General features: G+C 51.4%; 2 protein-coding genes across 6 annotated transcripts in view; one reads left to right on the top strand and one right to left on the bottom strand.

The window, feature by feature from the left end:
- Positions 1–1,542: 1,542 nt before the first annotated feature.
- FABP3 (fatty acid binding protein 3) lies at positions 1,543–13,768 on the top strand. 2 transcript variants are annotated; one of them, XM_015080611.3, is made up of 5 exons: positions 1,543–1,637; positions 6,497–6,595; positions 9,944–10,116; positions 12,061–12,162; positions 13,478–13,768. In XM_015080611.3, the coding sequence occupies exons 2-5, from the start codon at positions 6,523–6,525 to the stop codon at positions 13,529–13,531; spliced, it is 402 nt and encodes a 133-aa protein (XP_014936097.1). In that variant the 5' UTR covers positions 1,543–1,637; positions 6,497–6,522; the 3' UTR covers positions 13,532–13,768. The 2 variants fall into 2 exon arrangements, with proteins under 2 accessions (XP_014936097.1, XP_026915638.1); XM_027059837.2 differs by lacking the exon at positions 1,543–1,637 and having other exon boundaries at positions 6,440–6,595.
- Positions 13,769–14,503: 735 nt separating this feature from the next.
- Positions 14,504–26,582, bottom strand: part of ZCCHC17 (zinc finger CCHC-type containing 17) — a 60,937-nt gene continuing 48,858 nt past the window's right edge. For 2 of the 4 annotated variants that reach the window (XM_053210441.1, XM_053210458.1), the window contains exons 8-9: positions 15,250–15,407; positions 14,504–14,963 (exon numbers count right to left, since the gene is read on the bottom strand). In XM_053210441.1, coding sequence (XP_053066416.1) covers positions 14,783–14,963; positions 15,250–15,407 — 339 coding nt within the window. In that variant the 3' untranslated portion in view covers positions 14,504–14,782. Of the gene's footprint in view, positions 14,964–15,249; positions 15,408–23,616; positions 24,000–26,582 lie in introns of those variants that run through there. The other 2 variants (XM_053210447.1, XM_027059834.2) reach the window with 2 other exon arrangements.

Genomic DNA, 26,582 nt, shown 5'->3' with positions numbered 1-26,582 from the left:
TGCCTACATCACTGGGTTACTGTCAGAATCACAAGAGCTGCGAGGCTGAAACCTGCTGAATCCAGTGCCCGGCGCTTCGTAAGTGCCGCAGGGCCGCGGGCAATCGTTTTCCGCACCACGCGTCACAGCGTGTAGAGGTGCTCTGTCCCCACGATCTCATGCGCTCCTTCCTCCCACCCTGGAAGGTAGACATGACTATCCCCATCACGCAGAAAAGGAGACAGGCACAGAGAGATTGACTGGCCAAGCTCACACAGCCGGTTATCGGGTCTCCCAACTGCCCTGCCAGTGGTCTTTCCCCCTCTTCCTCCTGGCCCCTGACAGCTCATACAGTGACTTGTCAAATGGAGAGAGTGACCGCGCACAGGCCAGTCCTCAGCTCCTGATGCCACCCTGGGCTGTTCTGACCCCTGCACGGAACAACCCCATTGCCCATCTGACGTCACCCTCCCGACTCTGGTCCCATCCTTCTAATCTCTTCCTACCTCCCACCTCTAGAAGGGCAGCTCTTTCACCCAAGTCCACCCAGTTCAAGTCCAAGTAGGCTCCTTGCCTTTCCTATCTAGTGTCTTTGGTGACTACGGGGCCCAGAGATGCTGCCCCCCCCCCACTCCCCACCCAAACAGCTGACCCCAAGATCCCAGGTCCCAGACTCCTGAGTCCAAGATCCCTTCTCTGCCAGACCCATGCCAGGGCTTGCCAACCAGCTGTCCTCACCTAAGGACACACAGGGGTCACCTGTCCACACCAGCTAGGCTCATCAGATCTCCTGGAGCTGCCTGCCTCTTTCCAGAATCTTAAGCGGGCTGTTCCTGAATGAAGTGTGCTCTAGGGAGCGACCATTGAACCAAACGTCTGTTTGCCGCTAGGTCACATGGCACATGAACCCGCCCCGGACCTCGGGGTAGTGTGCTGTTTATAGGTTTCCCTTTCTTATTATACTTTACTCAATCTCATATTATTTGTAGTTTTATAGGCATTAGGTTTCCCTTATTATACTTCACTCAGTCTAATCTAATATTATTTGTAGTTTTGCAGAGGCAAATTTTTCATTGGATAGAGGGGAAGGAGTGTGGGGAAGGAGCCAGGGGCTGTCTGGAATCTGGTTTGATTACTTCCCAGGACCGGAGCTGTCCCTAAAGAGAGCTACTGTCCCTAAAGAGGCACCTGGCTGGCTCAGTAGAGCAGGCAACTCTTGATCTTGGCGTCGTGAGTTCAAGCCCCGCGCTGGGGATAAAACTCACTTACACACGGATGATAATAAATTAAAAAATAATAAAGAGCTACAGTTGAGATTCTGGCTACAGCTATGTGCTCAGAAGGGCAGTTCTCAGCCCCACGACCCACAGGACAGGGCGCAGTCTCAGGGCCCTCAGGGATGGAGTGGAAAGGAGGCTACGAGACAGGATACTCTGGCAAGAGAAAAGTTGAAAGTAACGGGAAAGTGGGGGGGACAAGTGGGGGCAGAATTTGCAAACCGAGAACTCTGAAGAAGACAAGCGATTTCCGTTGCTCTCAGGGAGACTGTCTACTTCGCAGACCCGTGCCAGGCCCTGTGAGAGGCTCCGTGGACATGGCAGGGTCGGTGTAATAGGAAAAGTCAGACTCTGAGTCGAGTGGACCACATGGAAAGCGGGGTGAGTGCTTTGCTGGGGAAGACGGGGCTTCCTGGAGGAGGGACAGTCAAGCTGAAAAGTAAGGAATGACTAAGAGAGTAGCAGCTAGGGAGGAAGAGTCCTCTTAGGCAAACACAAAAGAGATACATGGCACCCCTTTGAGATACGAGAACAGAGTGGCTGCAGCGTGGAGGGTGTGGAGAGGCAGGTGGAGGCCAGAGCCTGGGGGCCTCCCTGGAAGGAGGCTGAGAAGAGAAACAATTACTCTTTGTACTGCATTCCCAAGCTTATCTCCCCAGAGTCCCTGGGAGGCTGGCTTGGTGGGAACTGTGATGTGCTTTTCTCAGATAAAGAAATACAGACCCAGAGAGGTGGTGACTTTGCCCAAGGCCACACAGCTGGTCTGTAAGCAACAGGGGCAGGAATGGAAGCCAAGTGAGTCTCACTCCAGAGCCCCCAAAGCTAGAGACGTAGACAGATTCACTCACGCACCCACTCGTTCATTCATTCATTCAATCAATATTCCATACACTCCTTCATTCATTCGTTCAATATTCATTCATTTATGCCAACCATCTGCCAGGCACTATTCTCGGAATAGGATTTCAGTAATAAACTTAACTAATGAAACAGACGGAGCAAGGCGGAAGAGTTTGGGCGTTATTCTGCCAACAGGGAGGACAGCTGGCTTCTGGGAAAGCCGAGGTGACTGCCCCACCACCCTGAGCTACCCCCTCTCCTCCCTGGGCAGAGAGAACCATTGTTCTCCTTCCAGGGAGCATGTGCCACAGGCAGCAGTTTCTCAGAAGCAACTGGTGTTGAGTAAATCCCGACCTCTTGCCATCATTTGTTCTCTCAGACCCACAGCATCTAGAACTCTTGGGGAACGAGGAAGCGATTTCCTTGTGGCAGAAAGAACACGGCATTCCAGCCACCGCGCTGCAATCCCCCTACATAGTGAGCTCAGCGAGGATGGGGGCTGTGGCTCTTCTGTTTCCCCTGGAACCTGCTGAGCCCAGCACAGTGTCTGGGCGCAGGAGGTACTCACGGAGACTGGGAGAGATGTGGAAAACTTGTCTGCAGTATCTGAAGGCACTTAATGGCCCCAGTGAGGAGACAGACACACCTGGTCCTTTGCTATTGGTTCAATGTCTCAAAGGGCCTTGGCTCATTCGCGTGCATCTCTGGGAACACCGCCCCGGGGAGACCCAGAAGGGAGAACGTAATCACCACTCATTGAGTATTCTGCGTGTCAGGCTTCCATATGTTACCTCTTTTAATCCTCCTGTCAACCCTGGGAGTAGATGGCCCTTCCTCCATTTGGGAGGAAAGGAGACTCAGAAGGGGAAGGGGCTGGCTCCTAGTCTCTTGACTAGTAAGTTGCAGGCTTGGGATTTAGAACCAGGCTTCTTTCCAAAGATGCCGCTTCTGAATACATCATGCACCAGGGGAAGCGATGGAGGGTGTGGAGAGAAGGGTTAAGGACTTGATTCCGTGGCAGAGGGCTGCACCACCATTACCATAAAAAAAAAAAAAAAAAATTCCAGCAGCAGGTCCTGGGGGTGGAGTGGGGCAGTCAACATGCACAGATTAGGCCCCGAAGAGGTTATGGGGGGGTCTCTATGTCCCTGGGTCAGTGGAGGCTCCAGCTCAGCTTCTTTGGCCTCTACCTCCGGCATTTCTCCCCGTGCCAGTGGCACATCCCCTATCGGAGGCGTCCAGATGGCAGGGAGGGTCCAGGAAGCAGCCCAAGATGCTGAGTAGGCCCCCTGCTCTCCCCCCAGCCCCGCCCCATGGCCCCACGGATCATCCGGTGCAGCTGGCCCATCTCATTGGCTCTCTCTTGGTTACTCGGCTCTCCTCTTCTCCATCTTCCCAGCCTGTGGTTGCCGTGGAGACACAGAACAGTGACATCACCATAGGGCGAGGGCTGCGGAGATGCGCTCTTGGCAGGGACTGGCCCTGCGGCCTGCCAGATGTTGTATCCACAGCTGGATCTGCCAAGGGCAAGAAGGAGGGGCAGGAAAAGGGAAGGGCTCACATTCCCTCCCCTTACCCCTCGTTCCCCAGATGCAGGGAGTATCACGGGGCAGAGAAGATGCAGGTAATCGGAGGGATGAGAAGCTGTACATATTTGGAAGGGAGAAGACAGCCCAGTGGAAAGCAGATAGGGCGTGCCTGAGGAGCCAACTGACTCAGGTCTGGGTGTGCTGGGGAGATGGGGGTAGGGCAGCAAGGCTGATGGGTCTAGGCTTTGTCTCCAGGCTGCTCAGCTTAGGCAGGGGACAAAAGAACTTTGTGGCAGTGTCCTTCTCAACCCATCCCCCAAGTCTCTGCAGCTCCTTCCCCACGGCTGCAGCAGGTTCTAATCCTGCCCAGAAATGAGAAGATTGAGGATTGGAGAAGCCAAGCGATCTGCTGTGGGGGGCCCGGCAGGTGAGGGACAGGGCCTGAGAATCCCACCCTATCCAAGGATGACAGTAACGATAACAGCAGTGGAATCGAGCATGGAAGTCCCCCATGCTCAGCGTTTTAAATGCACGATCTCGTTTGCTCCCCAGACATCTCTAGGGGGGTAAATACTGTCATCACTTCCATTTTCAAGATGAAACTGAGACCCACAGCCACACGCCCAGTACCCAAGGGAATCAGAACTGGCTCACAGATCTACCTGCCCGCAGCTGTTAGCCCCAGCCCTCCATGGCTGCATCGGAAGGACCATGTAGGGAGACCACTCTGGCCTCTGGGGTCTCTAGCCACTTGGTCCTTCAGAGAGGAGGTCCAGTGTCTAAAGGTTGTGACCTTGACTTAGAAACCATCCCACTCTCCTCCCCACCCTTCCCTGCACCTGCTCCGGCAATGAGGTCAGCAGGGCTCCGTGCCCGGCCCTAAGGCCTTCTGGCAAGTGGACCTGTCCGAACAAACCAAGAGCTTGGGCAAGCGAGGGCTCTTCCTCCCTGGCTTCTTCCCAGAAAGTCAGGTAGGGGCAGATGCTGTCCACTTCCACATGGAGAAACAGAGGCCCAGGGAGGAGGGTCTGCCACACTGCACATGTGCAGAGCTGCTGGGACCCCAGGGCTAGTGTGCCCTGTGCTCCTGCAAGCCCCCTGGGTGGACCTCTGCTGGCTTCAGTTCGGTCGGGCACCATTCACTTCTTTTTTTTTTTTTTTTTTTTTAATATTTATTCATTTTTGAAAGGCAGAGAGAGAGAGAGAGAGAGAGCGCGCGATGTGGGGGAGAGGCAGAGAGAGAGAGGGAGACACAGAAACAGAAGCAGGCTCCAGGCTCTGGGCTACCAGCACAGAGCCCGACGCCGGGCTCGAACTCACGGACCCCGAGATCATGACCTGAGCCGAAGTCGGCCACTTAACAGACTGAGCCACCCAGGCACCCGGGGCACCATTTACTTCTGCAGGGCTTCCTATCTGTTCGGCACTCGCTTACCCCTCACTTCCTCTGGGGAGTCTCCTCCAAGCCCCTAGGTCAGGACAGGTCTCCCCTCAAAGCCACCAGGCTAGGTGAGGTCTGCCTGCCCAAAGGGGAGCTACACGAGTGCGTCTTATTCATGGTGGTCTCTCCAGAGCCTAGCCCAAGGCCTGGTGAAAAGTAGGCGCTTTAATAACGGGGGGGGGGGGGGGGGTGGGGGGGAGATTAAGAAATGAATGGACCCCTCCAAGCTTCAGTTTGCTCATCTGTAAAACAGTGGAAATGATAAAACCTACTTGGTGGACTTTGCTCCAGAAGTTCAAGGAGAAAATGCACTTAAAGCCCTCGGCGGCGTGCAAAAAAACACATCAATACAAGGTGGATCTTCCTATTAAAAGCGCTTTGTAAAGTGTCCACACCGCAGGCTCTGTAAAGGAGGTGAGGGACATTCTGTGAAAGAGGTCAGAGAAGGGCCGGCAGGCAGGTCGGGGCTGCAGCGGTCAGGAGGTGGGGAGCTGCCCTTGGGCCTGTCAGGTGGCTGGGGGACGGAACTTCGGAAGGAGGTGAGGGGGCAAGTGACCCGATCAAATGCTCTGAGCCCTGCGTACAGGTCAGAGAAGGCTGAAGCGTTGGCAAGGAGGATGGGGAGCAGCCCTGCAGGGCGGAAAGGCCCGCGCCGGTGACATTCCACGGGGAGGGGCGAGCACGTGCGGGTCGGGAAGGGCGCGGCGGCTTGGGTCGCTCTCGCCAGGGGCAGGTGGAGGGCACAGGGGCAGCTCAGCCTCCCACGGTGCCCCCCGGTCTCTTCCCGCCACCGGCCAGTGCGGAGTGGCGGGAAAGCGCGGCTTCCGGGACCAGCTAAGACCAGGCTTGCAATCTGGGCTCCAATTAACCCTCGCCTTATTTCCTGCGACCTTGTCACTTCCCCTCTGAGCCTTGGGCTCCTCACCTACAAAATGAGGACCGAGATGCCTGCGCCGCTTAGGGTCAGCGAGAGCTTTCCCGGCGTGGGCATCAGCCCTGTCTCCTCTAGTCTCTCACCTCTGCTCTAACCCCAAGCTCGGGGAGTCACTGGGGGACGAAGATGTCCGGAGCGCGCACCCCACCTCGCGGGCACCGTGCCCTCAATTGCTTCCTCCTCAGATTGCGACGAGCGCCTGGAGGCCTGGGAAGAGAGCAGGTCCCGCCAGCGCGGGGCAGAGACTCGGAGGCCGGGCCCCCGCGCTGACGCAGGAGAGCCGGGAGCCACTAGCTGTCCCCCTCCCCCGGCCGGGCGGGTCGCGGGGGATGGGCAGCCAGCTCCGGGCGGTGGAGCGCCAGCCTGAGGCTTCCTATTTCGGGAGCTGGGGGTGTGGGCCACGCCTCACCACGTGACGCAAGGGCTATTTAAAGCGGCAGCGCGGGCAGGGAACCGCGGGTCCCGGAGTCCTTGCACGCGTGTTCTGTCTCCTCAGCTTTTTCGGCCTAGCCCAGCCTCACCATGGTGGACGCCTTCGTGGGCACCTGGAAGCTAGTGGACAGCAAGAATTTCGATGACTACATGAAGTCGATTGGTGAGTGCGACTCGGGATGCTGGGCGGGAGAGGGCCTGGCCGCGTGCGCAGCCCCGCGCAGCGTTCTGGCTCTGGCTGCTACTACGCGAGCCTGCTGCGTCCCTCCTGCTCAAGGTTGGGGAGTAAGGGAACGCGGAGGCGGTGGCAGCAGGGGCTAGGGCACGCGAGGCCTGTTGGAAGGGGGTTTTCATGGTCTGAACCCGGCTAGAGGGATTCCCAGGTAGGGAGGAGCAAGGAGGTAGGTGTGCAGGTCGATGTTGGGGCAGGGAGGGCTTTCGAGGAAGAGGTATAGGATCTGGAGCTAGGAGGTGGGTTTGTATGAAAGGAGAGCATTGACCTAGAAGGTGGGAGGCTAGCCGGAGGAGCAAAAAACCAGGAGCATGGGTGGTTTAGGGATTGGAAAGTGTAAATACGCGAAGGGAATGGGGCGGATGGGGAGTGTACTATGGCGTAAAGAAGCGGGAACCGCGAGGAGGAAGGAGATAGAAGAGGGAACTACCGGAGAATGGGATATGAGGAGGCGCTGCACAGTTAGCAACAACCCCTGCCCCTCCACGTTGAACTAGGGAAAGGATGGCTGCTGGAGGATGCCCTCCTTCTCACCATCCAGCCTCTGACCTTGTCCCGCAGTGGTGTGTAACCAGGCTCTAATCGCGGTCCGAGAGCCTAGTGGTAGGGTGGGGCAAGAGGACCCATTATAAGCTGGCTCAGCCACTTGTTGGGGAGGGGTCTGGTGGAGAAAACCAGGGGACTTCTGGAGTGCAGCAAGGGTCCTGGAACAAGGCCAAGGTCTGTTAAAGGCAGGGAGGGTCTTTGGTCTCCGAGGGCGTGGTGTTGGCTGGGGAAGAATAAAGATTCCGACTCTTGACAGGTGAGGTGCTTGGAGATCCCCATGCCTTGCCTAGTTTGACAGATGGGGAGACTGAGACCCAGAGAGACTGGAAACTGGTCAGATCAGCCCCACAGCAGAGCTGATGAGAAAACCTAGATTTCTAGACGTGCAACCCAGAACTATTTTCCCCTCTGGACCCTGGGGGTGGGAGTGGTAGGAACTGCTTAGCTAAGAATTGGCCTCCGCGTTTCCCCTCCTTGTATGGGCTTCGATGGAGGTGATGATGCCCTTTCACCCAAATCCCCAGGTGTGAGATTATTTTAGTACCCCAGGCTGGGACAGGGAAACCAGCATATCGTTCATAGTCGAGCTCCATTCCATGCCTTCCTACTAGGGAAAGGGGGCTGGATTCTGGCAGATATTCAAATAAGGTGTGGGGGACCCACCTCTTAGCTCTGTTCCTAACCGTTTCCTGAACTAGGGACCACAGGTGTTGGCTCTTGAAACCAAAGCTCTCAACTGCCCCAGCGCAGTATGCTGGGTACTATGCCCACAGACCCCAGGAAAGCAGCCACACTTGGAGCAAGCGAGCCCCGGGACAGCTGCTGGGAAGTCGGGATGCCCAGAGCCAGCCCCTCCTCCCTTAGTAGACATTCCAGCCAAAACCTGTGTCCCTGAAGTGAGCTGCAACATCCTTACCACCCTTGTCCCCTTATTTTGCCCCAAATAAGGGGGCGAATTTGGGCTGCAGGGCTGAGAATCCATCCAGCCTGCTCTTCTCCATATACAGATGTAAAGAATGAGAGGCCCATGGGGGAGAAAAGACCGTGTTCAGCTCTGACAGTAAATAGCTTCAGCTTCATCTCTAAGTAGAACCCAGCTCTTTCTGAGCCTCCAAAATTGTCAGCCCCATTTTTGGTCTCAGTTTCTCTTGGCTCAGTCCCTCACTCACCTCTCAGTGGTTTCCTTCCTCAAACACACCACACCTCTGGGTAGGTCCTGTGCAAACAGAGCTCCTTCCATGGTGACAAGGCCCTGCTCTCTGCTGGGGAGTGGGATCGGCCTCACTCTGACAGCAGGGCTAAGGCCGGTGCCCTTACTGGCCAGGCAGGGCAGAATCCGCCCTCGCCCCTCTAGTGTTAGACCCAGGGTTCTCAGGACATCCGGGCAGACAGACCCAGCCCAGAGAGTACCAGTGATCACAGGCACACCTGGTGGCCATGCTGGGAGAACGGCCCAGGGAGGAACAGCGAACAAGTTTTGGAGCCTAGATTCGTGTCTAGGTCAATCACTCACTCTTTGACTTTGGCGCAAGTCACCTCTCTCCAAGCCTCATCTGTTAATTGGGGATATTAAAATCTGTCCGGGGCTGTTACGAGCATCAAGTGAAACAACCCGTGTAGGGTCTGGGTGAAGTCCCTCACTTCCAGCCAGGGCTGTGTAGCCCGGCACACCACCTCCCCACGCTGGGCTGCTTCTGGAGGGCTCACCACAGCTGCTGGGGGCAGAAGGGTGGGCAGGGTGTCGTGATGGGACGTTGGAGGCAAGAGGGCAGATCTCAGGGAAGCTATGACCCGAGGGGCTTAAAACTCTGTCCAAGAGCTCTTTGTTGCACACTCTTGCGGGACACTCGGGCTTTGCCCAGCACCCAAGGAAGCGGGGCTTGGGTCAGCAGGGAGTTCCCACAGGGCCTCAAGACTAGGAGCCAAGAGACCTGGACTTGCATCCTGACTGCACTAGCACCTGAGGCGTCTCGTAAATCTGTATACTGACACACACACTCCCTTCTGGGTTATGGATGAGAGGCTTTGAAAATACCTTGCCAATAAATAAATAAATAAATAAATAAATAAATAAATAAATAAATATGTTTTTAAAAGGTTAAAAAGAAAAATAGAAAATATCTTACTGCTATACATAGGGGACAAGGGTACCAGTGCATTTCAGGGCAAACACTTCCAAGGTGGGAAATTCTTGTCCCTCAGGCTCTGGAAGGCAAAGTCTGCATTTCTCTTCTTTCCTCAGCCTGTGGGCTGAAAGCTGCTCAGGTGCCCTGGAAGGCAGCCCTTGCTCCAGCCTAGGGAGGCCATATAAGCCTGCTCTTCAGTCTAACAGTTCTGGGTGTGAATTCCAGGTCTGTGACCTTTGGGCTTCAGCTCTGTTTTTTTTGCATCTGTAAAGCAGAGCTAATAGCATCAAGCCTTCAGGGAGAATGGGAGGGCCGAGGGCGATAACAGGCACACGAGGACAGTCCTCACCACACAGAGGCCCCTGGGCCACCGACTTGCTGTGGCATGCCTGTCCCTTAAGGTTCTCTTCTGTCTATTGCAATCAAGTGTCTCTTCACTGCACAGAGCTAACAGGAAAACTGGATTTAAAAATGGCCAGGGTCTCTGAAAGCTCTCACACTCCTCTGCTCTCGGTCCCACGTCCAGGCCTGAGAGTTGTTCACTGAGGTCCCTGTGCTCTGCCTTCCCGCTTCACTCATATGCTCATAACCTTCCCCCTGCTCTCAGGTGTGGGTTTTGCTACCAGGCAGGTGGCCAACATGACCAAGCCTACCACAATCATCGAAAGAAATGGGGACACTGTCACCATAAAAACACATAGCACCTTCAAGAACACGGAGATCAGCTTCCAGCTAGGGGTGGAGTTCGACGAGACAACAGCGGATGACAGGAAGGTCAAGGTGAGTCACAGAAGGGGGTCTGGGAGTTGGAGGGTGTGGAGACGTGGCACCTTACTGTTGCACCCCGAGGGGCAGGTGGTTATGGGGGACTGAAATGAACAAGGTACATAAAGCCTGTGCAGTGCTGGGATGCCCCAGGTGCTAGAAGCACACTAGTCCTGTCTTCCTCCCTCTCTTCTTGGGGAGCATCTATCTGGGAGTGGGCAGCACAGGGCCAGGATGTTCTTCTGACCTCAGCGTTGACTCCAGCTCCAGCTCAGTGACCATGCATGGCACGCACTAGTTCTGGACTTCTTTCCAATCCATAGACGGGAGAGTTATGTGGCCATGGCTGTGACCTCCAAGTGCTTTAGGAAGAATGCCCAGAATTCAGAGCTCTTCCCTGATTGAGCAGATCATCCTGGCCCCCAGCAGCACAGGGGGCAGCTGGGAACAAGAGGTGGGGACCTACTCAGAGGCTTCCTTTTCTCCAACCTCCACCTCCCAGCCTTGGCCAGTGACCCTGAGGAACTATTTCCAATGTTGCCAGCCCACAGGCAGGAAAAGCTGTGTTCTGGATGGGGCATGGTCTATGGTGTGTGTGTATGTCTTCTCACCAGGCCTTAGCCCCTCTCCTCCCAGGGAGGGAGGGGACATCTACCTCTAGTCTCAGGGCTTCTCACCTGTGGTGGCTCTTGTCTTTGCTGCTTGCCTCAGGCCTCCCAGCCCTCTCGGCCACGCATGGCAGAGAGAGAACTAAGGGGCTTTGATCTCTAAAGGGAGTTCCTATAGCAGTATCTCCACCAGACCCTATCAGTCAGCCCCTCAGCTGTTTCCCGGCTTCCTCACAACTGCCCCAGAAAAGACAGGACAGGGTCTGGTCTTCTCCTTGTGAAGGAAGCTGGAGCCCAGGCCAGAATCAACAGGAAGCTGGCGGCAGAGCTGGGATGGTGCCCAAAGATGTCATCCTACCTTGGAGAGAGGTAGCTGCCCTATCACATGCATCTGCCTCCTTGACTAGCCCACTTTTTGAGGAATAAGAATCCCAATGAAACAGTAGTGCTCTGGGATGCCTAGGCTAAAAATAATCTGGAGTGGGCCAAAAAAAAAAAAAGAAAAGAAGAAAAAAAACCCACCACCTTGGGGGATGGGAATGAGGAGTGAGGTGGTGGGAGCAAGGATGCACAACTACTCCCCATGTGGCCCCGAACACACACAGAGCCTCCTCAGATTCTCCTACTGAAGCCTGCTCAACCAGAGTCCCCTAGCCTGACCTAGAGCCCCCAAATTCCTAAACAAGAGACACCTGGGAGAGCTGCCAAATGAGAACCAGCTGATGCAGGCTGGCAGAGCCCAGAAGACTAAGTGGGCACTTGACCAGGGTCTGGAACACTCCAAGGGCACCCAGACCCAGGACCTGGCAGTTGCTGTCCACTTGTCAGCTGAAGGGGCCACATGATGTGGATCGGGAAGAGAGAGGAATACAAAGCAGGAAGTCTGATTTCCCAGCACCTCCCATCTCCACGGTCTGTTAGACGTTATGTGTGATCAGCACTCGGCCGGAAGGTCTCAGGACCCCTCCTCACCGGTCTTTCCTGGGGATATAGGATGATTCATGTCCCCTGTATCTAAGGGGCTCTAGGGCTGTGGACATCACCCAGAGGAGGGGATGAGTGCCCATTCCGAAGGCTGGTGGCACTTCTCAGAACCAGGCTGTCTGGCTCCACCATGCTGCCGGCGTCTCCCTACCCGCGCAACACCTGAAGGCCCCCGCCCCAGCCAGGCAGTCGTGGAGCAGAGGCTGGAGGAGGACTAGACCGCCTGCGGGGCTAGGTCGGAGGCAGCCGCTTGAACTCCGTTAGTTTGGGACAGAGGCAGGGTCCTCTGTGACCCCAATGACCAGACACCATCCTGTCACTCAGTCCTGGCTCAGATCGCAGCTCAGACCTCTACCCTCTTTCACAGTCCATCGTGACGCTGGATGGAGGCAAACTTGTCCACCTGCAGAAGTGGAACGGGCAAGAGACAACACTGGTGCGGGAGCTAGTTGATGGGAAACTCATCCTGGTAAGATGGACAACTTTGGAGCCTCACCCAACCGGTTACCACTCCTTCCCCTTCAGTCAAGCCTGTGGGAAAGCCAGCGTCTTCCCCTGGGAGCAGTGGAGGGCAGAGGCGGGGTTGGGATGGCTTTAGGTGGGAGTTTTCTGTGTGGTAGCTTTGGACTCATACAGGCCTGGATTCACATCTCAGTTATACGAAACAGGGCTTCACACACGTCACCTTCTCCGTGTCCCACTGTAAAAGGGGCGGGAGCAACACCAAACTCGTGGGCCGCTGGGGCATCAGGAGACCGTGACGTAGAGCACACAGCATCACACGGGCGAGGCAGAGGGCCACCACACGTGCCCCACGGCCTTAGTGTCCTCCTCTGTTGCCACCTTGCCTCACCCGGGAGTAGAAAGCAGGGCCAAGCTGGATCCCAGGCCCCTAGGAGAGGCTTCCCTCTCCTCCCTGGGACGGCCCTGCCACACAGAAAGCCTCTGGGCAGGGACAGTGGGGCAGTGACAGACCAGCCCTTTCCACCTCATTCCAGCCCCACCGCCGGTCAGTGCTTTGCATGCCTGGCCCTCTGCGAGTACCTGATAACAGCCTGGGGAGGAAGGGACAGCCAGGCTGGCACGTGGGTCTGTTTGGGGACAAACTTGGGGCCTTCGCTGGAAGAATGTAGCCGTGACTGAACACCCCCAGGCCTGGGGCAGAGACAGCAGCCCCTGTGGTCTCTGTAACGCTCTCCCTGCATTGTTGCATCCAGGAGGCCCTGCAGAGTGAAGAATGAGATGTCTAGGTCTGGTGGGAATGTGATACGCAGGACCAAACACTTATTGGGCAGTTCGGCCTGTGGTGAGGCCACGGGCCTGGCTCTACGATGCCAGGCTGGATGATGGTGGCTCGAGCCTCTGGTCCCTGCACTACTCTAAGTCGGGGAAGGAACGGAGAGTTGGTGGCCTAGCACAGTTCTTGCCCAAGAGTCTCTGGACATTTGTATTCACTATTTGTCTACTACGCGCCAGGCACCATCTTAGGCACTACGGGAATGGTGCAAGGGAGAGAGAACACCCTGAGATCTTGACCAGTCACTTCCTCTCTCATAGCTCATTTCCCCAACTTTCTAACAGAGGAAATAAGTGCCTAACGAAACTAAAAGCTTGGTGCTAAGTATTAGAAAAAAAGACACGTAAAGTACCTGGCACACAGCAGGCAGTCAATAAATGAAGATTATTGGGATAAAGGTAGAGGCCCCTCCCATCAGGATGCGGAGTGCCCCGATACCTTCGGTGCCCTCACCCCTGCCCTAATCTGACTCTGTCTCTCCTTTCAGACACTCACCCATGGCAGTGTAGTTTGCACTCGTACTTACGAGAAGGAGGCATGACCTGTCCACTCCTTCACCGACTGCTCCTCTGCCAATCGACTAGCCCTGGACTCAGCACCGAATTGCCGCATTTTTCCCTTTGGCGTTTTGTATAAATCCACCTGGGTTGGGGAAATTCTTCTGGGGTCAGGCGACACCAGCCTAGATCCGTTTCTGGCTCCCAGTGTGTATGTTTGTTTTTTCAACTGCATCCAAAGGGTGCTCTAAGGTCAATAAAGCAGAGCCAAGGTCACCAAATTGCCTTTTTGCCTTTGGTGACACGACTCTGGGAGTCTTGGTTTCCTGTGTGTCGGAGAGTGGGCAGAAATACTGCCTGAAGGTCACTCAGAAGCGGCACGGATGAGAGACTCAACTGGACAGTCTCAGGGACAGCGGTAGCTGATCACGTAACGCGTATAAGAGCAGAAGAGCTGCACCTACACCTTGCCTTTACACTGTCCCCCCACCCCATGGCCAAACGAGCTAGTCCAACCTGGAATAATCCATCAGTGGCCCGGCTTCCCCAGGCTTGGCTACTAAACTGTCCCCTCAGGCCCATCCTGTGCTGAATGCCCTTGGGTTTGGGAAGCCGCTCTTGTCTGTGAAATGCTGTGGTCTCTCTCTCTGCAGAACGTAGGCTCGGGACACAGGATGCAGGCTTGTGCCTTCGTAGTAGGAGCAAATGCTCGCTGGCCAAGATGACTGCTAAGCTCCCTTCTATGCCCTCGGCCATTCAGGGTTATGAATTCTTACTGGTTCTCTAATCAGCTCTGGGGGGAGAGGTCATCTAATCATTACAGAAGGGAGGGCTTGTAAGTGATCTCCTAAGAAGGCTGTGACCTGCTGGTGCCTCTGGCTCTGTACCTCAGCTGGGCCTCTCTCCAAGGTCTGCAGTAACATATTAAATGTTTTTCTGTCAACTAATACAGACTCAGTGACTTTTAAGGCTGCAAATTACCCAGGAAGAGGGATTACGGCAATAAGAACCTTCAGTAAGTTTAAAACCAAACACACTTCCGTTTAGTGCCAGGAATTGAAGCAGAGACCTGAAGTGGGACCAAGGGACTCACACGGTAGTGAATACAAAGTAAAGCAATGATCTTGGCTTGAGCTGTCTGGTTCAGTGGTCTGGCAGAATGTCACACACAAGCTCAGTCACTGCAGACGAGGGTTTTCTGGCTGTCACTTCTAGCATGATTGAATCATGTCAGGGGGAATGGAAAAAGTGAGCACCACTTCTTACCATGTTCTCCCTCATCCCGCCGATCTCCCTCAGCCCCCGTGTTGGGTGCTCACCAAGCAGCCCAGGGCAGACCCGACGGGGAGGGGCCACTCACTCTGTTCTCCAACTACAGCCAGACTCGCCTCCACAGCGGTACCTGTGGCTGGAGCCTGGACCCCTGTGCAGGAATCTGGCTCTGGCAGTGGCAGCTGGAGAGGGTAACAGGACCTCCTGCTGGATGAAGGAAGTTGAGTGAACGAACGGGCGAGCTGCAGGGGTCACTTGCAAAGGGACCAGGAATGATAAGTGGACGACAACTCATTCGGGCAGATGCTTCTGACTTCTAACTCCCAAACCTGCCTGCTGCATGAGGGGAAGTCATCTCCCATGGGCGAGAAGCCAGCGGGGTGGGAGGCCATTTTCTCACTACTGAGTCTTTCCGGGAGCCAGGGCTTCAAGGCACCGGGCTCCTGGTTCCTCCTCCTCTCAGCCACCCCCCTACTCTCTCCGCTCTCACTCCTTGTGCTTCTTCTTGTGCTTCTTCTTCTTCTTCTTCTTCTTCGCTGCCTTGCTGTCCTTGGAGGTGTGCCTTGCCCTCTTGCCTGTGTCACTCTCAGAGTCTGAGCTGTCCGAGTCAGATGACTTCCTGTCTCTGTGTTTCTTTTTCTTCTTCTCCTGAAAAGAAAATTTAAAAAGCGGCGTTGCATGTGTGCGTTTGCTTGAAAGTCTTGCAGCATATAATCGATAGGGGACCATTTAACATATTATAAAGCATTAAGAAGAGTACGTTAAACCTTCAAGCATCAACGAGAAAAGATACCCCAAACGAGTGACAGGGCCGAGTCATGCTACAGCATGTGTCCTAGAGTCCAGCGTGTTTACCATACCATACAATGTGTGTATTTACACATACCTGCAGACGTGTAAAATACACAGGTGTGTGAAATACACAGAACAACGGGAAGGACACAAACTGGCGACGAGTGACCTCAGGAATGAATGAATGGAGGGAAAGATGGAGTCTTTTACTTTTTACTTCATAGAACTCTGTCCAGTTAGATTCAAAAAACCAAAAAACCAAAACACGAGTGTCCTTACTTTTATTTTTAAAAAGCACAGGTGAAGGGAGTCCTTAGAGGTCATCTAGCGTAGCTGGAGGCAGCGACCCCAGGGGCCCGAGGTCCGCGGAATCAGAGTGAGAGCTCCAGGACCTGGGGGTCCCGCGCTGGTTTCCAACAGACCCTGATGCAGGGAGCAGAGCTGCCATCAATTAGAAAGGCTCCCGCTGCCACCCTTGATGTGTGTCCTCTCTAACCTGCGCAACGGCCCTGTGAGATTTTACTGCGAGAGGGAAGAGCCCAGAAAGAACGTTCTCCAAACTACAACCACCACACCATGCCGCCAAAGGAACAGCACAGACTCAAAGGATGGGAGGCAGATTTCTAGACTTCTGTGCGGGGCTTCAAGCGGTTTTTAAGCAGTGCGTAGCTTTTTCCTTGAATTTCCAACGTCTGTATTGCCTCAGGGAGGTTTCTAAGAAGGGGATATTAGGGGTAAGAAAGAGACGGGGCTGAAGAGGCACGGCTCCTGCTCCCTCTACGGGTTCCCGGCCGGCATCCCGAGGGCTGTCGAGTGCCTGAGTGATACGCCAGGTCTTAGGAGCCGCTGTGAGAAATGATGGGCGGAACACCGGACCAGGTGTCAGACCCAGATTCGAGTTCTGGCTTTGCCACTTACGATCATTGCTCTGCAACTCAGTGCGAGCCATTTTATCTCACGAGACCTACTCTCCTCAAATGTGACGTGGAGCTGGGAACAACACCTGTGTCCCACGTCTGTGGTGAAGATGTGATGAGACAGTATCCGCGGCTCAAGAGGTTGAGAGCCACTTGCCCCAGACCACACGGGCAGGGCTGGGACCCACACGCGCATGAGACAACTGGCAAGTTTTCCTGTGTGGAAAGTTTTCCTGTGTGGCGCACGGCCTCTCCTCCCGTACAGCAATGGCAGGCCTCGTGGTATGGTGGCCAGTGCAACGATTTCGGAATCAGACAGAGTAAAGTTCAAATTCCAGCTGCCGCTTACTAGCTATGTCACTTGGGACAAGAGACTTAACTTTTTGGAACCTCGGTTTTTTCTTTTGTTAAAGAAGCTATGCGGATTAAACAAGACAAGCACTAGTTACCAGGCACAAAACGCCTGATACGTGGTAGGCGCTCAGCGGTAGCTACAAGTACTGTTCTCTCATTTCAGAGAACTCCCGGAATGTTCTGACAGTCTAGTCAGGCATCTCTGGCAGGTGCGTCAAAGTTTTGAGAGAAGAGTAGACCAAAACTGTTTCTTGAAGTCTCCAGTGGAGTAGGGACACGGGAACAAAGCCGCCCCGGCCACATCACCAAGCTGTAGGGACCGCGGCTGGGGGAGTGGAGAGCCAGCAGATGCACGGTGCTGCACCTTCCGCTGACAGGCTCATGGAGACCAGTCACGGGGTACGGGGCCCGGGGAGCCTCACTGCGTTCTGCCCCTGAGGTAGGGCAGGGTCCTGGCGGAGCGAGTCTGGCACCTGTCCCTCCAAGCCTGGCACGGCGTGGATAAATATGTGAGGAAGGGGAGCAGTAGCGTTTTACATGCAAACAGTACTTTAGTTTATCGAGCTTTCTGCACCTGTCCCGCTACAACAGTAATCCGGTAAGGTCAGACTTCAGGAATCCCCACCCACACCGTGCAGATGGGAAGGCTGCAAGTAAGAGCATCACCACAAGGTGACCGAGGCCCAAGCGACAAGAACAGTGTACTTTGTAACTCACAGTGGGCGTGATGTCCACTGTGCTTGCTCTCAAAAATGTAAGCTCAGGAGGAGGAAAGAGAAAAGTCACAGGCCATGTGCGATGTGGACTCTACCTAGAAAGGAGGCGGGGGGGGGGGGGGCGGGGGGGGGGGAGGGGAATGGCCTTCTAGACCTCACTCTTGGTGCGAAAGCTCTTTTGTAAGCTGACCAAAGAAAATCTAGTCCTCCAGCAGGTGGCGTCGGTCGCTTCAGCGGGGGTGGTGCAAGACGAAGGTCTGGAGTTGGGACTAGGGAGAAGATGCACAGCCAGAGCCTACACCAGCTTCTGGTGCCCTGACTGCATTCAAGGGGCAAGTGGAACGGAAGAGAAAGGGTAAAAAAAATGACCCTGGATGTGAGTCCCTGGCAGACGGGCCAGGAGGTGCATGGGAAAGAAGCCACTGCTCAGAACTGCTCTCCAGGAAAAGCCAGTATCCAGTGACAGCAGCGAGCCCACCCATTTTCTCGGTAGTTCTGCAACAGGTTAGCAGCAGCCCAGGAGGAGAAAAAAAACAAAAACAAAAACTGCAAAAGGGGAATAACAGCAGCTAACTTTTAATAAGTACTTCATTCTCTAGATGCTGAGCTGGGCACTTTGTACACATACCTCCCTCTGACCTTCACAACAAATCTGTTGTTTTTTTTTTTTAATGTATATTTTGGAGAGAGAGACAGAGAGACAGAGCATGAGCAGGGGCAGTGCAGACAGAGAGGGAGACAGCGAATCCAAAGCAGGCTCTAGGCTCTGAGCTGTCAGCACAGAGCCCAACGCGGGGCTCGAACTCCTAAATCATGAGATCATGCCCTGAGCCAAAGTCAGACGCTTAACTGAGCTACCCAGGTGCCCTTCACAACAAATCTATTAAGTGGGCATAATTGCCCCTATATTTTCAGGAAAGAAAAAGGTAACTTCAGAGGGGATGACTGAGATGGACTTGCCCACATGGTAGGACATGGATTTGACTCAAGTTGGGTCCCAGAGGAGACGTTCTTTTTAGCCCTGTCTGCATTAAAGGCAGCACCTAACTTAGTACCTGCCAACCAAAGCACTGATTTTTGGCTCAAAATCAATCAAGTGAGCATTTATTCTTATTTATTCTTAAGAATTATTCTTGAGAAATGATTAGTTGTCAAACTGAGAAGTTCACTGGGGTGAACTTTCGGGAACTAAGATAGAGTGTAATTCCTTGATAGAATTTACCTATAATGCACCAGTTGACCATAGCTTGGAAAGGGTAAGACCAGAAGAAAAAGGTTTATCAATCAACTCATAAATATTTATTTAACTTTACCTACAAAGCACTTTAGGGAGCCACAGGGGCATACAGTGTTGCTTAAGAGATAAGGAGAACACACCAATTTTTAATAGAATTCAGGCACAGTACCTACTATTTCACTGAGTAGTGGAACTTGGCACCATTCCTCCAAACCTGAGCCAACCTCGTCAAATCGGAATAACTCATCCGACAAGTATTTATTGAGTGCCTTCTGAGAGCCAGGAATATCCATTAATTAATTTGTCTCTTAAAATAGGATAGTCGAGTGAGGTCGGAAATCAGGGATCATGAGCCTTCAAGAAACAAATTATCAAAGATAAAAACTAATGGAGATACTAGGGAGTCCATGGTGGTAATGTTAAGCACAAAAAACATGCCATTAACACACAAGGGAAAAATCGATCGTGTCTGAGGAATCTGAGGCTGGCTTCATGAGAGATAATATGTAATGTGTTATGCTTCCGAAGCATGAATATGGTTTTGGCAGGTCGAATGGTGGTGGTGGTGCTGATGGAAGAAGGAAAGTGGGGGGGAGACGGGATGAAGGCAAATGCTTGGAAGATCTTTCAGGGGGTGACAGATCACCTCCTGTGTAGCTATTTACTATGCACTGGATTCCATCCTTTCTCTTCTACTCAAAGTCATCGATCCAGGAATTGTCCTCTCTCCTGGATCAATTTCCCCCTCTTTACTGGCTCATTCCCACCAATAAACAAATATGCTATAATAGTCCCATGAAAAAAAAAACCCACAAAACCTGGGGGGAGGGGTACTTGAGCAGCTGAGTGGGTTAAACATCCAACTCTTGATTTTGGCTCAGGTCTCACAATTTCTGGGATTGAGCTCCATATTGGGCGCTGCACTGCCACAGCAGGGGTTTTCTCTCTCTTTCTCTCTCTGCCCTTCCTCTGCTCACATGCTCTGTCTCTTTCAAAACAAATAAACAGAGTTAAAAAAACCAAAAATAACAAAAGCCTCCTGGGGCACCTGGGTGGCTCAGTCAGATGGGCATCCGACTCTTGATTTCGGCTCAGGTTAATTATCTCACAGTCGTGAGATCCAGCCTCAAGTTGGGGCTCAGCACGGAGCCTACTTGGGATTCTCTCTCCCCGCCTCTGCCCCTCCCCCACTGGCTCATGCTCTCTCTAAAGAAACAAAAACAAAACAAAAACCTCCTGAACAACTTTAACCACCATGGCATCCTGGCACTCCACTGAAACAGCTCTTGTCGGGTTACCAGCGACCTCCACGCGGCCAAATCCACGGTCCTCATTTACTTGACCTGCCAGATGCAACTGACAGACTCCATCTTCCTTGGAACATACTCCTCACTAACTTCCACCGCATTCTCTTACTTGTCCGCTAACTTCGCTGGCTGTTCCTTTTCAGTCTCCTTTGCTAGTTCGTCCTCACCTCCATAACCCCTAAAAGTTGGGACACTCCAGTGTTCAAAGACCTGCCCCCTTCCTAGATTTATTCTCCAGGTGATCTCACACATGAACGTAAACACCGTCTGTATGCGTCGACTCCCACATTTCTCTCTCTTACCTGGGCCTCTCCTCTGAACTCCAAACTACACATGCAACCGCCTACCGTGGGTGGGTCCGCGTGGGTACCTGGCCGGGGTCACTGCCGCCGCACCCTGCCCTCACGCCACCCCTCCAGCTTTCCTCCCCACCGTCGTATGTAGCAACTCAAACCAAACCCCGACTGCTCCCCACTCCCCTACTTACTTCTGCATTCCGTCTCCTCTCAACTCGAATCTTCCAGTTACTCAGTCCAAAACCTCTAGAGCGCTCTTCAACTGGTCTCTTCCCTACCTCACATCCAATCCGTCAACAAATTCTGTCAGCTCTGCCTTCAAAATACATCCCCACCTCGACTCCCTGCTCACCACCCCCACCGCCTCTCACGGGGACTGTGAATACTGTCTGCTGACGAACGAGCTCGCTGCCCAGTCCCCACACAGCAGTCGGGATGACTCTCCTCAACGGCAAGCCAGATCACGTCGTGTCTCCAGGCAGAGCTCTGACGACACCCGCCTCCCTCTACTGGGACAGCTGCAGTCCTCACACTCTCCTATGAGGCCCCCCATGACCCGGTTCCCCAAACTTCCTCTCTCCTCCCTCGCTTCACCCTGGCTACTCTGGCTTCCTTACTGTTCTTTAACATGCCAGATCATCCCCAGCATCTGGCTACTGTACTGGCTGGAATACTCTTTCCACTTATCGGAGGAGCCTGCCTCCCCTCTTCCTCCAAATACCCACTCTGATGATGCTTTGAGAAAGGCCCGCCCTCACCACTCAGCCTGCGATGGTGAGCCACCTCTCCTCCATCCTCCCATTCCAGCACTCCCTCTCTCAGAATCAAATAGGCTTTTCACCACAGCACTTAGCACTACCTGGCATATTGGTATTACTCTGCATTTGCTTACCAGTTCATTGGCAGTGACCCCCGTTGGAATGCAAGTGCCGTGAAGACAGGGACTTACAGTTTTGTTCACTACTGTCCCTGCAGTGACTAGAACAGAGCTTGGCACACAGACGCTCTTTTAATGAATGAGGTTAAAGAACAGTTGTGTGTGGGAAGGAACTGGTCAGAGATGATGCTGGGAGGCTGGACAGATTGTGAAGAGTCTCAAACTCAGACTTCATTCCATAGAAGGGGAATGAATCACTCAAGGTTTCTGAGTAGACCACTCTAGACAGCTCTCTGTGCTCTATCTGAATGGGCCCAGGATTGGCAACCACCTCTTTCTCGCAGATGAGCACCAGAAGTTCTCTGGACAAGAGGACAAAGCCAGCACTGCAGCCAAGGAATGACATTGCTATTTCTGTTCTCCTGGATACAGTACAGCAGAGAGTAATTGCGGTAGCCACATCAAAAGAAAATTATATTCTGGGGATCAAATATAGTTAAATGTCACTATAATTAGTGGGCAGCCTTACCTCAAGGCACATGCTATCTCATAATATCGTACTGATTCAGAAAGATCCACGGTGGCATACAGTTAAGTGAAAGAAGCCAGCAACGTACAGAGCACAGGTTCATGGAAACATTACCCAGGGTTTTGCAACAAAAACCGCTATTCCTATTTTACCAACCACTTCATATCCCATTTCCATTTTCAACACACAGTTTCCTCTTGTTCTAATTATGCCCAACAAAAATGACTCACAATTTTCAGACACTTGGACAAAAATTGTCATGGTACTGAATGGGTTTATAGGACTAAACCAGTGCATACTAGATGTTTGGACAATGCGTGCATTCAGTGTGTGTATGTGTGTATTTTAATGTTTTTATTATTTGAGAGAGAGACAGAGAACAAGCAGCGGAGGGAGACACAGAATCGGAAGCAGGCTCCAGGATCTGAGCTGCCAGCACAGAGCCCGACTCAAACCCACACACCGCGAGATCATGACCTGAGCTGAAGTCGGCCGCTTAACCGACTGAGACACCCAGGCGCCCCCCAATGTGTGTATATTTGATAAAACGAGGTGGGGGCCTTCGGGCCGGGAAGCTCTCATACTCCTGTCCCTGTTCCCTTCATTATTACCTACTGGCACAGCAACAGGAGTCAGTCTTTGCTCCAAACTAAGGGCAGGTCTCACTGAGTCAAGGGACCTACAGAGCTACTGAGAGCAGAGATTATGGATCTATCTATTCAAAGGTAGCTAGCGTATGCCTATTATATGCCAGGCATTATGTGGAACAGGTGACATCCTTCCTTTATCCTGGACCACTTTCTGGTTTCCCAACATGCCTAGCACCTTCTCCTGTCTGAGAAGCTTTGCGTTAGACATTCTCTTCACCAGATTGCAAAAAAGACGTGGGACAATGAAGTAGTCTAGTAAAGAAGCAGAGATGAGGGGTGCCTGGGTGGCTCTGTCAGTTAAGTGTCCAACCCTTGATTTTGGCTCAGGTCATGATCTCACAGTTGGTGAGTTAACCCCCCCCCCCCCCCACCCGCCGCTTAGGGCTCCATGCTGACAGCATGGAACCTGCTTGGGATTCTTCTCTTCCCTGTCTCTCTGCCTCTCCCCTGCTTATGCACTCTCTCTCTCACTCTCTCCTTCCCTCCTTCCCTCAAAATAAATAAATAAATAAATAATTTAAAAAAAAAAAAAAAAAAGAAGAAAGAAAAAAAGCAGAGATGAGAACCCAATAGCCTATTTCTGACTTTCTGGTTCCAGTTCTGAGTGGCCCAACCACACTTCATTTCCTGTTGCTGGATTTCTATGGGATCCGATAACCACCCCTCCTTGGAGTGGGTGCCTGTCCTTCGTCCCCAGAAATACCTTGGGTGCTTATCTTTCTCCTTCTGCTATTAGCCGTTGGGTGTAGCTGTCGTGTATAACCTTTATATCATGTGACTTGCCCGTTGCCTAGGCCTTCCACACACTAGGCACTCCCGCTACCCACTAATTTATTCAGCAGCATGGACTGCTAAAGGCATTTCCCTTCAGGTGACTCTACCTGGTCCCACATTTGGTTCCCAGAGCCAACTAGTCTGCAACAGGTATCTGAATCTGCCACTGTCACACCCCCAAAACTTGCATCGCAAGTAGAAGTGTTTGCTGGTAAGGAAAGTCAATCTCCTGTTGGAATCAAAGGTTTGGAGGGTAGGGGAGCCTGGCTGGCGCTTGTGACGTCCAATCTTGGGGTTGTGAGTTGGAACCCCACGTTGGTTTTAGAGATTACTTAAGGACATTTTTAAAAGTATTAAAAAAAAAAAAAGATCTAGAAGGTAAAAGGAAACAGACAGGAGGCCTAGAATCTTGATTTATGCTTGTGAACAGAAAGAAATATATCCACATGAGAAAACAGATCAATAGATAACGTCAAATGGTTGCTAAGGGGTAGTTGGTGACAGAGCAAAACTAGCAAAAAAGTGGCCTTACGAGTCCTGATAAGTTGAGCTCCTAGCAACATACAATGACATGTATAAGGCACTCACTACGTATTTGCTGAGTAAATAAAGAGAGCGCTAACTGAATTAGTGGTTGACGTGCAGGATATAAAAAAGAACACAGGGTGTGCAATCCAAGGGCCTGGTTCTTACTGTAGGTCCATCTCTGGTAGCCGTGTGCTTTAGGGGAGACAGCTTCTCTTCCTCTCCATTTTCCATGTAAAATGGAACCGTAGTACCTACTCTGGCCACTTCACAGGAGTGATAAGGATAAAACAAAATAAAAAACATGAGGATATTTTATAAACTGTGAGCCCTAAAGAAATACAAACCATAAAAGATAATGAAGGGATTAACAAGGAGGTGAAAAGACAACACTAGATGAGACCTTCGTAGAAACGGGTGGGGGTAGTTTTCACAGTTTCAATTCTCTAGAGCACTTTTTAATCAAAAATGACTGATGAAGTTAGAAGTTCAAATACACAAAGGTACTTGAAAAAATAACGAGATATGATGATTATTACTGTCATTGTTCATCAGACCATTCCTCTACTAAGTGAGGTGGAGGGTAGGATAATGGGTTGACTAACCAGGTCATAAAGAGCCTCACACCTAGCTGATCCTTAATAACTGTTTTTGATGAAATGAAATACACATTTCGAAGCAGCTTTAGAAACAAAGCAAAAACTTGGGAACGCAAGCTGGTGCAGCCACTCTGGAACCAGTATGGAGGTTCCTCAAAAAAACTAAAAATAGAACTACCTACCCTATGACCCAACAATTGCACTACTAGGCATTTATCCACGGGATACAGGTGTGCTGTTTCGAAGGGACACGTGCACCCCCGTGTTTATAGCAGCACTATCAACAGTAGCCAAAGTATGGAAAGAGCCCGAATGTCCATTGATGAATGAGTGGATAAAGAAGATATGGTATATATATACAATGGAGTACTGCTCGGCAATCAAAAAGAATGAAATGTTGCCATTGGCAACTATGTGGATGGAACTGGAGGGTATTAGGCTAAGTGAAATTCGTCAGTCAGAAAAAGACAAAAATCATATGACTTCACTCATATGAGGACTTTAAGATGAACGTAAGGGAAGGGAAACAAAAATAATATAAAAACAGGGAGGGGGACCAAATAGAAGAGACTCATAAATATGGAGAACAAACTGAGGGTTGCTGGAGGGGTTGTGGGAGGGGGGATGGGCTAAATGGGTAAGGGGCACTAGGGAGTCTACTCCTGAAATCATTGTTACACTATATGCTAACTAATTTGGATGTAAATTAAAAAAAAAAAAAAAAAAAAAAAAGAAACAGAGCAAAAACTAATTGTACCAGATGTATTAAGCAATGCAAAACAATTTAACCAAAGACCCACAGAAGTGAAACAGCCACAGAACCACTTTAGGAATCTGACAATATCATTTACACACTGAAAGGTTAAAAGAGAAAGAACAATCCTTGGAACACAGAAGTAGAATCGCAGTCAAATATCAAGCTCTATTAAAGAAGTTAAATGGCCTGTTTGTAGACATGTTCTTAAATGCAGAAAATCCTAAAGATTCCATGAAACAACTCTTAGAACTAATAATGAATTCAGCAAAGTTGCAGAAATACAAAATCAACACCCAAAAATCAGTTGCATTTCTATACACTAACAATGAGCAATCCAAAATGGAAATTAAGAAAACAATTTCACTGACAATAGCATCAAAAAGAATAAACTTAACCAAGGAGGCAAAAAGACCTATAACCTGAGAAGTACAAAATGCTGCTGAAAGAAATTAAGAACACCACAAATAAATGGAAAAACACCCATGTTCATGGATTGGGAGACTTAACATGGTTAAGATGTCAATACTACACAAAGCGATCCACAGATCTGATGCAACCCTATCAAAATCCCAGTAACATTTTTCGTAGAAATAAAAAAATCCATCCTAATGTTCATATGGAATCTCAAGCGATCACAAATAGTCAAAATAATCTTGAAAAAGAAGAACCAAGTTGGGGGACTGACCTATCCTGATTCCAAAACTTACTACAAAGTTAGAGTAATGAAAATCATGTGGCACTAGCCTAAAGACAGACATACAGACCCATGGAATAGTGCAGAGAGCCAGAACTAAATAAACCCTCACATACACAGTTAAATGATTTTCAACGATGATGCCAAGATAAATCAATGGGGAAAGGATAGTCTTTTCAAAAACTGGTGCTGGGAAAGTTGGAGATGCACATGCAAAAAAAAAAAAAAAAAGAATTTGGAGCCACACCATATACCAAAAAACCCTCAAGATGGATCAAAGACCTAAACAAATGTATGAGTTAAAACTGTAAAACTCTTAGAAGAAAACGGAGAAGAAAAGCTTCGTAACACTGGCTTTGACAGTGGTTTCTTGAGTGTGACACCAAAAGCACGTGACACGAAAGGAAAAAATACGTATGCTGGGCTTCATCAAGATAAAAATTTTTGTGCATCAAAACATAATCACAGGGTGCCTGGGTAGCTCAGTCAGTTAAGCGTCCAACTCTGATTTTGGCTCAGGTCATGATCTCCTGGTTCAGTTTGTGAGATTTTACTCCGCACCTGCTTGAGATTCTCTCTCCCTCTCTCTCTGCCCCTCTCTGCCCCTCTTTCTCTCTCAGAATAAACACACACAAAATCATGTGAATGTACTTAACACTGTCACAAAAAACCATACACTTAAAAGTGACTAACATGGGAAGTTTTAAGTGTGTTTTCACCACGAGTTTTTTTTAAATGTAAATATGGAATAAAAACAGGACACTATCAATAGAATGAAAATGCAATTCAGATAATGAAA

Source organism: Acinonyx jubatus, chromosome C1, assembly GCF_027475565.1.
Source record: "Acinonyx jubatus isolate Ajub_Pintada_27869175 chromosome C1, VMU_Ajub_asm_v1.0, whole genome shotgun sequence".
NCBI classification, from domain to species: domain Eukaryota; kingdom Metazoa; phylum Chordata; class Mammalia; order Carnivora; family Felidae; genus Acinonyx; species Acinonyx jubatus.
Note: the sequence above shows the minus strand (reverse complement) of the source record. Positions and strands in the feature narration are given on the sequence as shown.

What these genes read in the sequence shown, in the direction of transcription:
- FABP3 (XM_015080611.3), top strand. Translation starts at nt 6,523, where the DNA reads ATGGTGGACGCCTTCGTGGGCACCTGGAAGCTAGTGGACAGCAAGAAT. An exon ending in TGACTACATGAAGTCGATTG is followed by an intron (nt 6,596 to 9,943) that starts GTGAGTGCGACT and finishes CCCTGCTCTCAG; the next exon opens with GTGTGGGTTTTGCTACCAGG. An exon ending in CGGATGACAGGAAGGTCAAG is followed by an intron (nt 10,117 to 12,060) that starts GTGAGTCACAGA and finishes CCTCTTTCACAG; the next exon opens with TCCATCGTGACGCTGGATGG.